The sequence below is a fragment of the Nycticebus coucang genome, chromosome 6 (genome assembly GCF_027406575.1).
Source record: "Nycticebus coucang isolate mNycCou1 chromosome 6, mNycCou1.pri, whole genome shotgun sequence".
In the NCBI taxonomy this organism is placed as follows: Eukaryota; Metazoa; Chordata; class Mammalia; order Primates; family Lorisidae; genus Nycticebus; species Nycticebus coucang.
In genome coordinates this window covers 77,750,354-77,764,615 of record NC_069785.1, presented here as the reverse complement: position 1 = coordinate 77,764,615, position 14,262 = coordinate 77,750,354, and the positions used below count along the sequence as shown (strand labels likewise).

The window sequence follows — 14,262 nt, the reverse complement described above, 5'->3', positions numbered from 1 at the left end:
ACGTAAGCCCAAGAGTGAGAGGTTGCTGTGAGCCGTGTGACGCCACGGCACTCTACCCGAGGGCGGTACAGTGAGACTCTGTCTCTACAAAAAAAAATAAAAAATAAAAAAAAAAATAAAAATAAAAATTATCCAGGTATGGCTCGGTGCCTGTAGCTCAAGAGGCTAAGGTGTCAGCCACATACATCAGAGCTCGCGGGTTCGAATCCAGCCCGGGCCTGCCAAACAACAATGACAACTACAACCAAAAAACAGACAGGCATTATGGCGGGCACCTGTAGTCCCCGCCCCCCCAAAAAAATCAGCCAGGTATGGTGGTGGGCGCATGTAGTCCCAGCTACTTGGGAAGCTGAGGCTGAAGTTTACTTGAGTTTAGGAGTTGGAAGCTATAGTGAACTATGATCAAACCACTGTACTCTAGCCTAGGCGATGGAGCAAAACCCTGTCCCTAAAAATTAAAAGACATTCTTCTCCTCAAATGAATAGAGGCCACATAAAAACCAGAGAGAGCCCAGAGTTTCTTTCCTCTGCACGTCCCTACCCTTATCCCCAGCTGTCAAAAACCTCTAGTTATGAAGGTGAATTCCTTAAAAGTTTCACATAAAGGTTTCAACTTGGGGCCAAACTGACCTGTAGATATGTTGTGTTTTAAAAACATGAGTTAGGGAAGAATCAACATTGTTAAAATGTCTATACAGGGCGCCGGCCCCATATACCGAGGGTGGTGGGTTCAAACCCGGCCCCGGCCAAACTGCAACCAAAAAATAGCTGGGCGTTGTGGCGGGCGCCTGTAGTCCCAGCTACTCGGGAGGCTGAGGCAAGAGAATCGCTTAAGCCCAGGAGTTGAAGGTTGCTGTGAGCTGTGTGAGGCCACGGCACCCTACCAAGGGCCATAAAGTGAGACTCTGTCTCTACGAAAAAAAAAAAAATGTCTATACAACCCAAAGCAATGGACAGATTTAATGCAATCCCCATTAAAATATTACCATCAGGCTCGGCACCTGTGGCTCAAGCAGCTAAGGCGCTAGCCACATACACCTGAGCTGGTGGGTTCGAATCCAGCACAGGCCCGCCAAAAAAGAATGACGGCTGCAACCAAAAAATAGCTGGGCGTTGTGGTGGGTTCCTGTAGTCCCAGCTACTTGGAAGGCAGAGGCAGGAGAATCGCTTAAGCCCAGGAGTTGGAGGTTGCTGTGAGCTGTGATGCCACAGCACTCTACCCAGGGCAACAGCTTGAGGCTCTGTCTCAAAAAAAAAAAAAAAAAATTAACATCAGACTTTGAAGAACTGGAACCATTTCTGTTTTGTATGAAACCAGAAACAGGGCGGCGCCTGTGGCTCAGTCGGTAAGGCGCCGGCCCCATATACCGAGGGTGGCGGGTTCAAACCCGACCCCAGCCAAACTGCAACCAAAAAAATAGCCGGGCGTTGTGGCGGGCGCCTGTAGTCCCAGCTACTCGGGAGGCTGAGGCAAGAGAATCGCTTAAGCCCAGGAGTTGGAGGTTGCTGTGAGCTGTGTGAGGCCATGGCACTCTACCGAGGGCCATAAAGTGAGACTCTGTCTCTACAAAAAAAAAAAAAAAAAAAAGAAACCAGAAACAACAAAAACCAGATAGCCAAGGCAATTATTATTATTATTGTTATTTAGAGACAGAGCTTTTAGACTCTGTGGTGGGTGTGGTATGGATGTGGAAAGAAGGGAACATTTCTACACTGCTGGTGGGACTGCAAACTAATATAGCCTCTATGGAAAGAAGTATGAAGAATCCTCAAAGAACTCAAAAGAGACTTTCATTTGATCCTGCAATCCCATTACAAGGCATCTACCCAGAAGAAAAAAACATCATTTTATCAAAAGGACTAGATTGTTTTTACCAAATTGTTTATGGAGCTCAATTCACAATCGCCAAGATACAGAAAGAACCGAAGTGCTCATCAACTCATGAATGGATTATTAAACCATGGTATATGTATACTATGGAATACTATTCAGCCATAAAAAGGTCTCTATCTTCTTTCACTAGAAAAGAAGTGTTCTTTTGTATTAACCTGGATGGAGTTTAAAAACACATTCTTCTTAGTAAATTATCACAAGAATAGAAAATCAAGTATCCAGGGGCCAGGCAAGGTGGCTCACGCCTGTAATCCTAGCATTCTGGGAGACTAAGATGGGCAGATCACTTGAGCTCATGAGTTCAAGATGAGCCCAAGCAAGAGCAAGACCCTGTCTCTAAAAATACTCAGGCGCTGTGGTGGGCACCTATAATCCCAGCTATTCAGGAGGCTGAGGCAAGAGGATTGCTTGAGTCCAAGAGTTCCAGGTTGCTGTGAGTTATGACGCCACAGCACTCTACCCAGTGCAACAAAGTGACACTCTGTCTCAAAAAATAAATAAATAAATAAAGGCTCCGTGCCTGTGACCCAAGCAACTAAGGCACCAGCCACATACACCTGAGCTGGTGGGCTCGAATCCAGTCCAGGCCTACCAAACGACGACGGCTGCAACCAAAAAATAGCCGGGCGTTGCGGCTGGCACCTGTGGTCCCAGCTACTTGGGAGGCGGAGGCAGGAGACTTGCTTGAGCCCAGGAGTTGGAGGTTGCTGTGAGCTGTAATGCCACGGCACTCTACCCAGGGTGACAGCTTGAGGCACTGCCTGAAAATAAATAAATAATTAAAAATAAAAAAGAAGAGAAAAGAAAAGCAAGTATCCGATGTACTCAGAACTAATATGAAGCCAGTTGACAAACTAATACATGTCCACACAAGAGAAAAACTCAATTCAATTCAAGTTGGGGGAGGAGTAAGGAGGGGAAGAGAAGAGGAGAGAGGGAGATCAGTGTGCTCTCACCAAATGGGCTCAATGTAAGGATATATAGCACACCTCCTGGGAATGGGACACAACTATGATAGGGACCTTACCTAACAATGCAAACATTGTAACCTAATTCCTTGTACCCTCATACTAATCTGAAATTAAAAGAAAAAAGACCCGCTGTGTGATGACTCATGCCTGCATGCCGGTAATCCTAGCACTCCGGGAGGCCAAGGAGGGTGGATTGCTTGAGCTTAGGAGTTCAAGACCAGCCCAAACAAGAGTGAGACCCCATCTCTACTAAAAATAGAAAATTGAACTGGGCATTGTGACAGGTGCCTCAGCTACTTGGGAGGCTGAGGCCAGAGGACTGCTGAAGCCCAAGAGTTTGAGGTTGTTGTGAGCTGTGATGCCACAGTACTCTACCCAGGGTGATAGAGTGAGACTGTCTCAAAAAAAAAAAGAACAACAAAAATAAAATAAAATAAAATCATGATTTAGTTGATATAGTAGATTGTCCGTAGAGATGGGCAGATGGCTGCCAACAAATCCTCCCAATCTGGGCTGGACACATGTTTTGGTTTGACTAGTGGAATACAGAGGAACTAATAATGTGTGACTTCTAGGTCTAGGCCTTATGAAGCTTTGCAGCCCCCATCTCACCTTTTGGGATCAAGCCACTCAAGAACGAAGCGTGGGCTAGAGAACATGCAGAGAGGCGTCCCCAGCCTTCCAACCACCCCACCTGGGGCACCAGACATATGCATGAAGCCATCTTGAGTGTTCTCACCCCAGTCAAGCTCACAGCTGAATGCAGCCACGTGACTGACCAGGACCAACACTACAGAGAGCAGAACTGCCCAGCGAAGTACACCCAGACCACAGAGTCATCAGAAATAATAAAATTGGGCAGTGCCTGTGGCTCAGTGGGTAGGGCACTGGCCCCATATACCAAGGGTGGCAGGTTCAAACCTGGCCCCAGTCACACTGCAACAAAAAAATAGCTGGGCATTGTGGCACGCGCCTGTAGTCCCAGCTACTCAGCAGGCTGAGGCAAGAGAATCATCGAAGCCCAAGAGCTGGAGGTTGCTGTGAGCTGTGATGCCACAGCACTTTACCAAAGGCGACAAAGTGAGACTTTGTCTCTGAAAAAAAAAAAGAAAGAAAAGAAATAATAAATAATTTTTTTTTTTTTTTTCTGAGACAGAGCCTCAAGCTGTCACCTTGGGCAGAATGCCATGGCATCACAGGAGACTCAAGCGAGTCTCCTGCCTCCGCCTCCCAAGTAGTTGGGATTACAGGCGCCTGCCACAATGCCTGGCTATTTTTTGGTTGCAGCCATCATTGTTCAGTTGGCCCAGGCTGGATTCAAACCTGCCAGCTCAGGTGTATGTGGCTGGTGCCTTAGCTGCTTGAGCCACAGGCGCTGACCCGATTTTTTTTTTTTTTTTTTGGCCGGGGCCCGGTTTGAAACCACCACCTCCAGTATATGGGGCCGTCGCCTAATCATTGTTATTTTTAGCCACTAAGTTTTAAGGTGATTTGCTACCCAGCAATATTTAACAGTTGACAACCATTAAAAATCAGACACTGCGACATAAAAACATGAATTTTTTGCCTTCTTTAGAAAAACACTGGATCTGTGTAGCTCACTTGGATTTGAAGGCAGAATCTTAAAGGTATGCTCACAATCCTAGTGAAGCTCTGTGGTTACAACAGGACAAATGCTTCAGAGAGGAGAGGAGTTCTCCCAGGGCAGAAATGATGGGAGCTGGTGACATCCAATCATAACTCTATTATCTCTCCCGAGGCTGGTTCACCAGGCAGGTCATCAATCAGCAGGTACACATAGTTTCTAGGCAGAGATAGAGTTCTCCAAGAATTTTTCAAACAAAATATGTTCTTTTCCCATGTTGAAATATATAAAATTTATCTTCTAGGCGGCGCCTATGGCTCAATGGGTGGGGTGCTGGCCCCATATAACGAGGGTGGAGGGTTCAAACCCAGCCCCTGAGTTGTGGCGGGTGCCTGTGGTCCCAGCTACTCAGGAGGCTGAGGCAAGAGAATCGCCTAAGCCCAGGAGTTGGAGGTTGCTGTGAGCTGTGACGCCATAGCACTCTATCAAAGGCGATAAAGTGAGACTCGGTCTCTAAAAAAACAATATTATCTTCTGGGGGAGAGTTTGTACAGGCTGAGTTGATGACTTACTTCAGTACAAGAAGATGGCAGAAATACTTGATTAACTTCATCTTTTGCCCAAGAGAAGGAAGACAATTAATTGCCCAGGTGCAACGGGGCACCCTCGTGGCCATAAAGGAATCTGACCAAGCGTCCTCCTGGACCTAAAGGAACCCCAATTCATCCAGCTTGATGTGGGCCAGGTTCTGGGCTAGCAGGCTGGGGAATAGATATCAGGGGCAGTGTGTGAAAAATGCTGCTTACATTCTCACCACTGTGGGGAGGTGGGAAAGAGCAATTGAAGAGAGGTGACAAGCGAAAACTATTTCCTGGCTGCTTCCCAGTGCTCTAGTCCCTCAGGGCCTCTATGGCAACAGAATTACATTGTTTATGATGAGCCTGACTCAACAGGATGTGAAGGGAAAAGAGCCCTCTGTATGTAACATTCAGAAAAGCTGATACAGCCACCCCATTGAAATGAAGCAGAAAATGTTCAATCACATACAATAAAAAAACCCACTGTGTTCCTTCCTGCCTGTCAACAAACAGCTGGGGCTCAACAGCTCAGGCTGGCCCATGGGTGCTGACATCCTGCTCTGCCTCCTCTCCCTGCTTTCCAGACTTGGCTGCAAGCTTTAGTGCTCAGTAGCTGTGTCTTCCGGTGAGGGGTTTAGACTCTTTCTGAAAATATGGGTGTGACAACCACATGAGGTATTAGAGATAAGCCAAGACAATTGTAAAAGGTAAGTGCTGTTATTGTTTCTATTTTACAGGAGAGGAAACTGGGCACAGAGAGGTTCCAGCTTGACCACAGGCTCAGTTAGTAAATGGCAGAGCTGGGACTCAAATTCAGATCATCAGGCTCCAGAGTCCATACTCATCACTACCCAATGAGCTGCTTCTGTGTGTCAGGTGGGCAAACATTTTTTTTTTTTGAGACAGAGTCTCACTGTATCGCCCTCAGTAGAGTGCTATGGCATCACAGCTCACAGCAACCTCAAACTCTTGGGTTTAAGTGATTCTCTTACCTCAGCCTCCCAAGTAGCTGAAACTATAGGCACCTAATTTTTTTGTTGCAGTTGTCATTGTTGTTTAGCAGGCCCCAGCTGGGTTCAAACCTGCTTGCCTTGTTGTATGTGGCTGGTGCCCTAACCACTGAGCTACGGGCCCCAAGCTGGGCAAACATTCTCTAAGTCATAAAAGAGACCTCAGAGTACCCCTGAAAAGCAGTTATGATACAATGGGGGGAAGCAGCCAACCAAGCTCTGTTGTTGTGCCCTAGCTCACTAGTAGAGGGGGAATAGTGGTCCTGGTACCCCACCCCTGCCTCAGGCAGGTACAAAGCAGAACTCTACCCCGGAGTGCTAGGCCCTTCGTTTTGGATAGCTAGGGGGCACTGATGACAGCTGTGGCTTAGTGCCATGATCAAGAGCAGACTCTGGAGCCAGATTGTTTAACTTAGGATTTGGCTCTGCCTTACTTGCAAACTAGGTAGCAGCTACCTCGCAGCGCTTGTTGTGTTAAATGAGGTGGTACATGCAAAATGCTTACTACAGTGTCTGGCAGTACTAAGTACTGTCTATACACAGTACTCCCTAACTCTATGTCAGCAGTGATGGACCACCTTCCTCCCATCCAAGGTTCTCGAGCATTCTGATTCTTTTGATCAGTTCCCACCTTGGAATTGGGAGTATAACTTTATCTTCAGAGGGTGAAACTGGTCCAAAGATAGGAAGCAATAATGGGGGATTTTAAGCATCTCGGCAGGCTTTTGGAAGTCTCTTGGGAACAGGGGTTCTCCTGAGAATAGTAACTTTACCCAGATAAGTGCCTTCTTATTGTGCTTGCCTTTGGAGTCTGAAGGAAGATGGGGAGACTAATGTCAGCATCTCAATCTGGGGGAGATGGAGGAGGTCCCAAAGCTGCTTTTGCCTCTTATTCTCCCTCCACAGACACCTCCCTTCATTCATTCTAGCCCCCACACATCTCCTCTCCCTCTCAGGACTCAGGTGACTTGGCCTGTCTGCTAGGAAAGTAATTGAATTTCATGCAAGATTAATGGCTCTTGTCCTCAAATGGAACTGCTCACTGGGTCTGCAGTGCAAACCCCCATTTCCCATCTGTAGGGCCAGAGCCAGTCCTGGAGGAGAGTGATGAGGCTTGGCTGGTGGTAAGCCTCCTGGGTCCTGTCCTGACTGGCTCCAGGAGAAAAGCAATGACTGAAAGTGAGACGGTGAGAAGGCTGGACTGGGCCAAGAGAGAGCTAAGATGGGAGCTGGAGTCAGAGCATCGCCTCAGGGCCTGGGACTCGGTCTGACAGAAAGATGCCTGGTCTGGGCAGGGACTCCAATAAGACAGAGCCCTTTCTCCCTCTCCTAGGCCATATTCACCTCCACGCATCATTACCTCACACTGTTAAAATTTACCAAGAGCTCTGACACCCATAATCCTACTCAGCACTCAGGAGAGCCCTGTAAAGAGGTGACTGCTCTTATGTCCATGAAAACAATATCAAAGAAGTTGTGACTCCTGCATTCATTCAGCAAACATTTATTAAGTGCTTGCTGTATGCCAGGAAATAAATCCAGCTGTCCTGATTCAAGGCCAATGTTCTTTCCACATATTTGCTTCAATACATTGATCCTTGCTTTCCTCTCCTCCTAAAAGTGCCTCGCAAACACTCTCCTTCTGTTGTGGTTTGGAAATGCCTAAAAATTCCTTTAAACCCCTCTCTCCAAGAAGCAGAGAGAGATTCCCTTCCCCTTGAATGTGCTTTGGGCTCTCTTCCAACTAACAGAATAGAAAGCAGAACAGAAGCGTGCAATTTCAAAGGTGGCTGGTCAGTAAGAGGCACTGCAGCTTCCTGCTTCTTTCATTTCTCTTCTCTCATCACTTGCTCTAGGGGAAGCTGGCTGCTAGGTCACGATCAGACCAGTGGAGGAACTGAGGCCTCTGACCAGCAGACAGGTAAGCTTGGGAGCAGATCCTCCAGGTCCAGCCAACATCCTGACAGCAGCCTCAGGAAAGACCTAGAGGTAGATGGGCCTCTTTAAGCTATTCTCGATTTCTGACCTTCAGAAATTGTATGAGATAATAAATGTTTGTTTTAAGCTGCTGACTTGTAGGGTAATTTTTTATGCAGCAATGGATAACCAACCAATACATCTTCCTCTCCTCCCAGAGCCAACCCATACCTTTACTAGAGTAGCGAGTCATTCAAAAGTTGTTTTTTTTTTTATGTACTTATGTATTTATTTGAGACAGAGTCTCATTCTATTGCCCAGGCTAGAGTACCTTGGTTTCAGCTTACCTCACAGCAACCTCAAATTCAACCTCAAACATTCAAGCGATCCTCCTGCCTCAGCCTCCTGAGCAACTGGGACTGTGGGCACCTGCCATAATACCCAGCTAATTTTTCCATTTTTAGTAGAGATGGTCTCACTTTGCTCAGGCTGGTCTCAAACTCCGGAGCTCAAGGGATCCTCCTGCCTCAGTGCCCCAGAGTACTAGGACTACAGATAAGAGTCATCTTAAGAGTTTCTTTTTCTCTTCTAGTCAGCTGAGATAGCAAAGTGAGTCAGAGTACCTGGGATCAAATATCTGTAGACGCTGCTTTTGAGCTATGATACACAGGGAAAGTTACTTAACCTCCCTGGGCCTCATTTTCCATATCTTTAAAATGATGATACCGTCTTGGAAGGGAAGATGATGTGGAGATTAAACGAGAAAATAGACCTGGCCCAATGCACTTGCTGGGTGCCTGATAAATCAGTTTCCTCTGCCCCCCCCCCCAACTTCCTAAGCCCTGACTCCACTTGGATGTTCAGGAGGCTGGCACTGGCACCAAGGACTTGGGGAGCTTTTCATTCTCTTTCTGACATAGGAGACAGAAGAGACCAGCTGCACCAGGCATCTCCCTCCAGACTGGGGGTGAGAGACTTGTATACTCCAAGTAGTCTGTGCTGCTGGGAAGGTCTCAAAGAACCTTTACAGAGCAGGAGCCGGCACCTCACTGGCTAGGTGGGCTCTAGCTTAGCTACCCCGAAAGTCTATGAATCTAATCTTCCACTCACCAATTCTTCATGGATTAGGAAAACCGCTGTTTCCAAGGCTTCCTTCATTTATTTTATTTTATTATTTTTTTTTGCAGTTTGGGGGCAGGGCTGGGTTTGAACTCCCCACCTCGGCATATGGGGCCAGCGCCCTACTCCTTTGAACCACAGACGCCATCCACTTCCTTCATTTTTTTTTCCTTTTCACCAGGCTTCTTTCCCCTAATCTCCCTTTTTAAATTTTTAAAATTTATTTTAATTGCAAAGAATACGTAAAAATGATAACAGCCCACATGGCCTCAGAACTTAGCAGCAAAGGTTCTAAGACTGTTGTGTCTCACAACCATTCTATGAGGCTGATTACTATAATTAGCTACATTTTACAGGTGACAAAGCCAAAGCAAAGGGGTTAAGGAAATTGTCTAAGGTCACACAGAAGCAAAAAGAAGCTAATGAAGCTTAGGCTTCAGGGTCAGTACCTCATTTACACAGGCTGTTAGAAGACTTTGTACTTGTATCCATTTTTAGTAGTCCTTTTCTTAAAGAAGGCAATAAAAACTGGATGCAGCCACAGAAGGAACATGTCAGTAGGCTGTTTTCCTGCAGATGCTTAAATACATTTACATCACAAATACATGCATAAATAAATCGCTTAAAAAATACTCGGGAGTCCTATTGTGTGTATAGCTGGCACCAGCTCTTTTAACACAACATCTTGACTGTCCTCCCTTGTTTCTAATAATTGTGGGGTGTGCACCACAGATGCACACGTTTATTTACCTACCTTCCTTGAGTTGAGCTCGCCACCTCCAGCTCTGCTTCCTCCCCCAGACTCGGCGTTTTCTCCTTTCGCCCTGCCCCCACCCTGGTTCCCTTCTCTCATGGCCCCTTCCCTCTATCCTCACTTCTCGTCCACATGCTATTTCTTTCTGCATCCCCGTTTCTCCTCTCTCCCCGCCACCCCACCCCATTTGCACCCTTGCTGCCCCTCTCTTCCGCCCCCGCTTTCTCCAGGCCTGCTGCGTTACCTTAACTCAGTCCCCCTGTCCTTCCGTGCCCCTCTCTGCACCCTCCCACCCCTCCTCGCCACTGCGCGGCTGGGATGCAGCGCGCAGCCAACGGGCTACGACGCGCGCTGACAGTAATGAATGGCTTCAGCTGTAATTAGCGACCCCGCGGCTAATCACTATGTACATTTACATTTTAAGTGCTGCAGAGGGAGCGGGAGAAGGGGAGGGGACCCGCAGGAGAGGATGTGGGCCCTTGCCGCGTTCTCCCTTTTCAGACGTAGGAGCTAAATGAACTGCCAGCCTTCTACAGCAGACCGTAGCGGAGGATGGTGGGGGCAACGGCGCCCTCGAGGGCCAGCCTGTGCGGGCGCCGAATCGCCGCATCTTCAACCAACAAAACCCTGAAGCTCCCAGGCCCCTTCCTCCAAATTACAGATCGTAGCCTAATAATCTCTTCCAAGTAAGCGTTCTGCACTGGATTGCGTATGTCCCAAGGCCGAAAGCTCGCTCTTCGCCCCTATCAGCCAATTCCAACGTAGCTTCCAGCCTTTCGGGCGCTGTTTCTCCAGCCTAACCAAAACTAGTGCCCATGGCTCCCCACACCCGGCCACGCGCCGCAGGCAGTCTTTGAGTCTGCCCCGGGGATGAGGTGCCTCCAGCACCTAAGGCTGTTCTTCAAGTAGACCGTTGGGGCGGGACCCAAGTCTCCAGTTCAGAGCAAACCCCGAGGACAGGTCCACCCCAGGAGTGGAAAATAGGTAAACCCTGGGTTCTGAATAGCAGGGGCCAACAGCAGCTGTCACAGACAGGCGTGAGGAGGGAAAGGAGCGCCCCGCAGCCCTGTCTCAAACTGGATCCCGCAACCCCAGGTTTCCCCGCTCGCCCCCGCTCTCTGTGCCCCTCCCTGTCACACCCCGTCACAACTATCCCCACCATCTGCCCCAATCCCTCAGTTTTGACTGTGCGTGATGGGCGCGAAAGGTTGAAGGGCCTCTAGGGCAGTTTTAGGGAGGGTCGGGCTCCTTCTCAAGCCGCCTCCCTTTCGTCAACAGCCCTTCAACCTCAACCTCACCTCTTTCTCTACTGCTCCTCTCATCCAGCATGAGACCCCGGACCACTCATGGTCCTGTGGAGTTTCCGAAGAGAGGCATCCAGTAGCTTCCTAATGCCACCAAGGCTTCAACTCCTCACCTTCCTCCCCTCTTTTAAAACCGGCCTTCACCCTTTTTGAAAAACGACCCTATTGGATTTCAAGGGGCCAAGGTTCACTGACAGCGAATTCCACCTGAGGAGTGGGGGGACCCACGTCAGTAGGGAGCCCTGCCTGGCTTATCCTACGTAGGCAGCTCTAACAGGACTTTCAGCCTGGGTGGAGGGAGCATAACGCCTCTGGATAAGAGAGCTTATTGTGCGTGAGCTTCCCATTCGCCTCGGGGAACAGCTTGCCCAAAGCCTCACTCCCCTTGTCCCAGGGACGTACGGGGGTCCGGGAACCTCGAACTCCAGACAGGTGTGGCAAGGGGTCGGAAACCCAAACCTGGGTCTCTGGAGCCCCGCGAGAACCACGCGCGACGTTGTCGTCCGATGAGAAGCGCAGAGTGGAGCTGCAGCCAGCGCCTTCTGCACTCTGCTGACCGTGCACTGGGCGTCCTTGAGGCTGGAACACTCGGGAGCGGAACGGGGGTAAAGTAAGGGGGATGTTTTCCTGAGGAGAGGGAGAGTAAAGCCCCCAGCAAGCCTCTCGGAAATCTCTCCCTAGGAGGGGACCAGGGCAGCCTTTATTTAGAACAGGGAAGGGCTCGGGGACCTGGCTTGACGAGGCGTTTGCACCCCAAGCGAGTTTTTGTTTAGGTTGCCCGCTTATGAGGTTGGCTCGGTGAAGGCTGAGGCGATTGTAGTGTAACTTTACCTTCCAAGCTACCCTCAGCACTGCCAATGCGCCTAGCAGCGAGCAGTGTTTCCACGCTGGGGCAGCTGAAGTCTGAGACTCCACACCAAAGGCGGGAGAGGCTGGGACGGGGGCGGGCCAGGCTGAGTTATGGGCGGGGTCTGACGGTGGGGGCGGTGCCTCCGGGCTCCCAGGCGGGGCCTCAGTTAACTGCGTTGAGCACAGGGCGCCGAGAGCGCGGAGTAGAGCGGCACCCACTCCGGAGAAGTGGAGCTGAGATCGCGCCGTCCCAACCCGCTCACCAGAGTCCACGCGGTTCCCGCACCCTTACCCCTGCTGATCCTTGCAAGGCGCGACTGGCGGCCATGCAGCCCCGGCGTTGAGGCGGCCCCATGGCAAAGCCGGCGGTCCCGGCTACGACGGCGCATGGAGAACTTCCGTAAGGTGCGCTCCGAGGAGGCGCCGGCGGGAGGCGGGGCCGAGGGGGGCGGCCCGGGCTCCGGTCCCTTTGCAGACCTGGCGCCGGGCGCCGTGCATATGCGGGTCAAGGAGGGCAGCAAGATCCGGAACCTGATGGCCTTCGCCACAGCCAGCATGGCGCAGCCATCCACGCGCGCCATCGTCTTCAGCGGCTGTGGCCGGGCCACCACCAAAACCGTCACGTGCGCGGAGATCCTCAAGCGCCGCCTGGCGGGCCTGCACCAGGTCACGCGGCTGCGCTACCGGAGCGTGCGCGAGGTGTGGCAGAGCCTCCCGCCTGGGTCCACGCCGGGTCAGACTACTAGCGAGCCGGCCGCCAGTCTCAGTGTACTTAAGAATGTTCCCGGGCTTGCCATACTACTTTCCAAGGACGCACTGGATCCACGACAACCTGGCTACCAGCCTCCAAATCTCCATCCCAGTCCCTCTTCCCCGTCAACCGCGCCAACGTCCAAGAGGAGCCTAGGGGAGCCTGGAGCTGGAGAAGGCTCTGCGAAGCGGTCGCAGCCTGAGCCAGGAGCTGCAGACGAGGACGAGAAGGCCTGACTGAGAACCCTAGACTCCAGTCTTGGGGTCACCTAGACAGACAGTATCGTACTCCTGGTACCTCCACCTTCAGATGCACCTCCAGCCTTTCATGAGTCGGTCCTCTGGAGCCCACAGTCTGGACACAGCTCCTCAGACAGGTAGCATGAACCCCCAAGGTGACAAGAGAAGGCCCCAGGGTACCGTACTACATGAGGAAGCTTAGTGGGATGGGGCCCTCCTACAGCTGTGTTGCCTGAAGATGTGGAACTCCACCTTCACTTGTTCTGGGCTATCCTGGGAACTTCTTCAGGAAGGGGAGGGTGGGCAACCTGGACTCTTTGAACCTTATTTGGAACCTTCAAGGGTTAAAGACACTCACTCTCCCCTAATTTGGCCTGGATCATGAAGGGGACCTGGATCCAGGAAGTCTGGGAGAGCCCTCGAATCACTCCCACCACAGAGAGAAGGGGGAAGAGGGTAAGAAACTGACTGCCTGAGGGCGGGGGAGTCTGAGATGTGGGGGTCCTATTCTGCCCCCAACCCTGAGACAGTGTCCTTTCTAGTTTTCCTTCCCCTGCCTCTGAGGGGCATCCTGAGATTTCAGTGGCAGAGGCATCTCTGGGGGCTCCACCCCTTTTCACATCTCCCTTCCCTATGCTGGCTGAGAGGGAGAAACCCAGTACAGAACTCTCCATGCCTCCTTCCCTGAGCCCCGCAGCTGGAATCTTGCTTCCAATAAAACAAACACAAAAATGGCTCTGTCTCCAGGTCTTTTCTTCCTAACCACCTGCCTATGTAGCTCTGGTCTGCCCCCTTTGTCTCAGTCTCCTCCAGCCTTGCATCCTTTGCCTTTTTGGTCTTCCAGGTCAGGCACTGATTGGGCAGCTTCAAAATGGTGCAAGGGGCACACTGCCCAGTCCCTGGCTTCTTACTCCCTCCACCACCATTCCTGGGTGACCCTGGCCTCAGGGGTTCGTGGCCAGGGGGCATATGTCAAACTGCATCACCACCAAGGGAAAGAAAGCAGTACTCTTACTTTTCTGGGAGGGGAAGGAAAAGCATTGATGAAGTCTCCTGGAGGTCACTGCCAAGGATGGCAGACCCTGCTGAGATCCCTAAAACTGCAGCCTGCAGACAATAGACTAAACCATACCCAGAAGGCTGGCACAAGGTCCCGTCTTCCTGAGTAGGATCTCCCCTTCACTGCCCTCTCTCTGAGAAAGGACAGCACACCCTTGGGAGAGGGGGAGGAGAGAGACTGAGCACAAATCCACTGCTGGAAATTACTATTCAGCAGAGAAGCTGGGACTTG

The 14,262-nt window shown here is 50.5% G+C and overlaps 1 protein-coding gene across 1 annotated transcript; it reads left to right on the top strand.

The window, feature by feature from the left end:
- Positions 1 to 11,873: 11,873 nt before the first annotated feature.
- Positions 11,874 to 13,686, top strand: RPP25 (ribonuclease P and MRP subunit p25). Its single transcript, XM_053596024.1, has one exon. It carries the CDS (start codon positions 12,369 to 12,371, stop codon positions 12,966 to 12,968), a length of 600 nt encoding a protein of 199 aa, XP_053451999.1. The 5' UTR covers positions 11,874 to 12,368; the 3' UTR covers positions 12,969 to 13,686.
- Positions 13,687 to 14,262: the final 576 nt, after the last annotated feature.

Excerpts from the sequence above, each read along its gene's own strand:
- RPP25 (XM_053596024.1), top strand. The coding sequence starts at position 12,369 with ATGGAGAACTTCCGTAAGGTGCGCTCCGAGGAGGCGCCGGCGGGAGGC.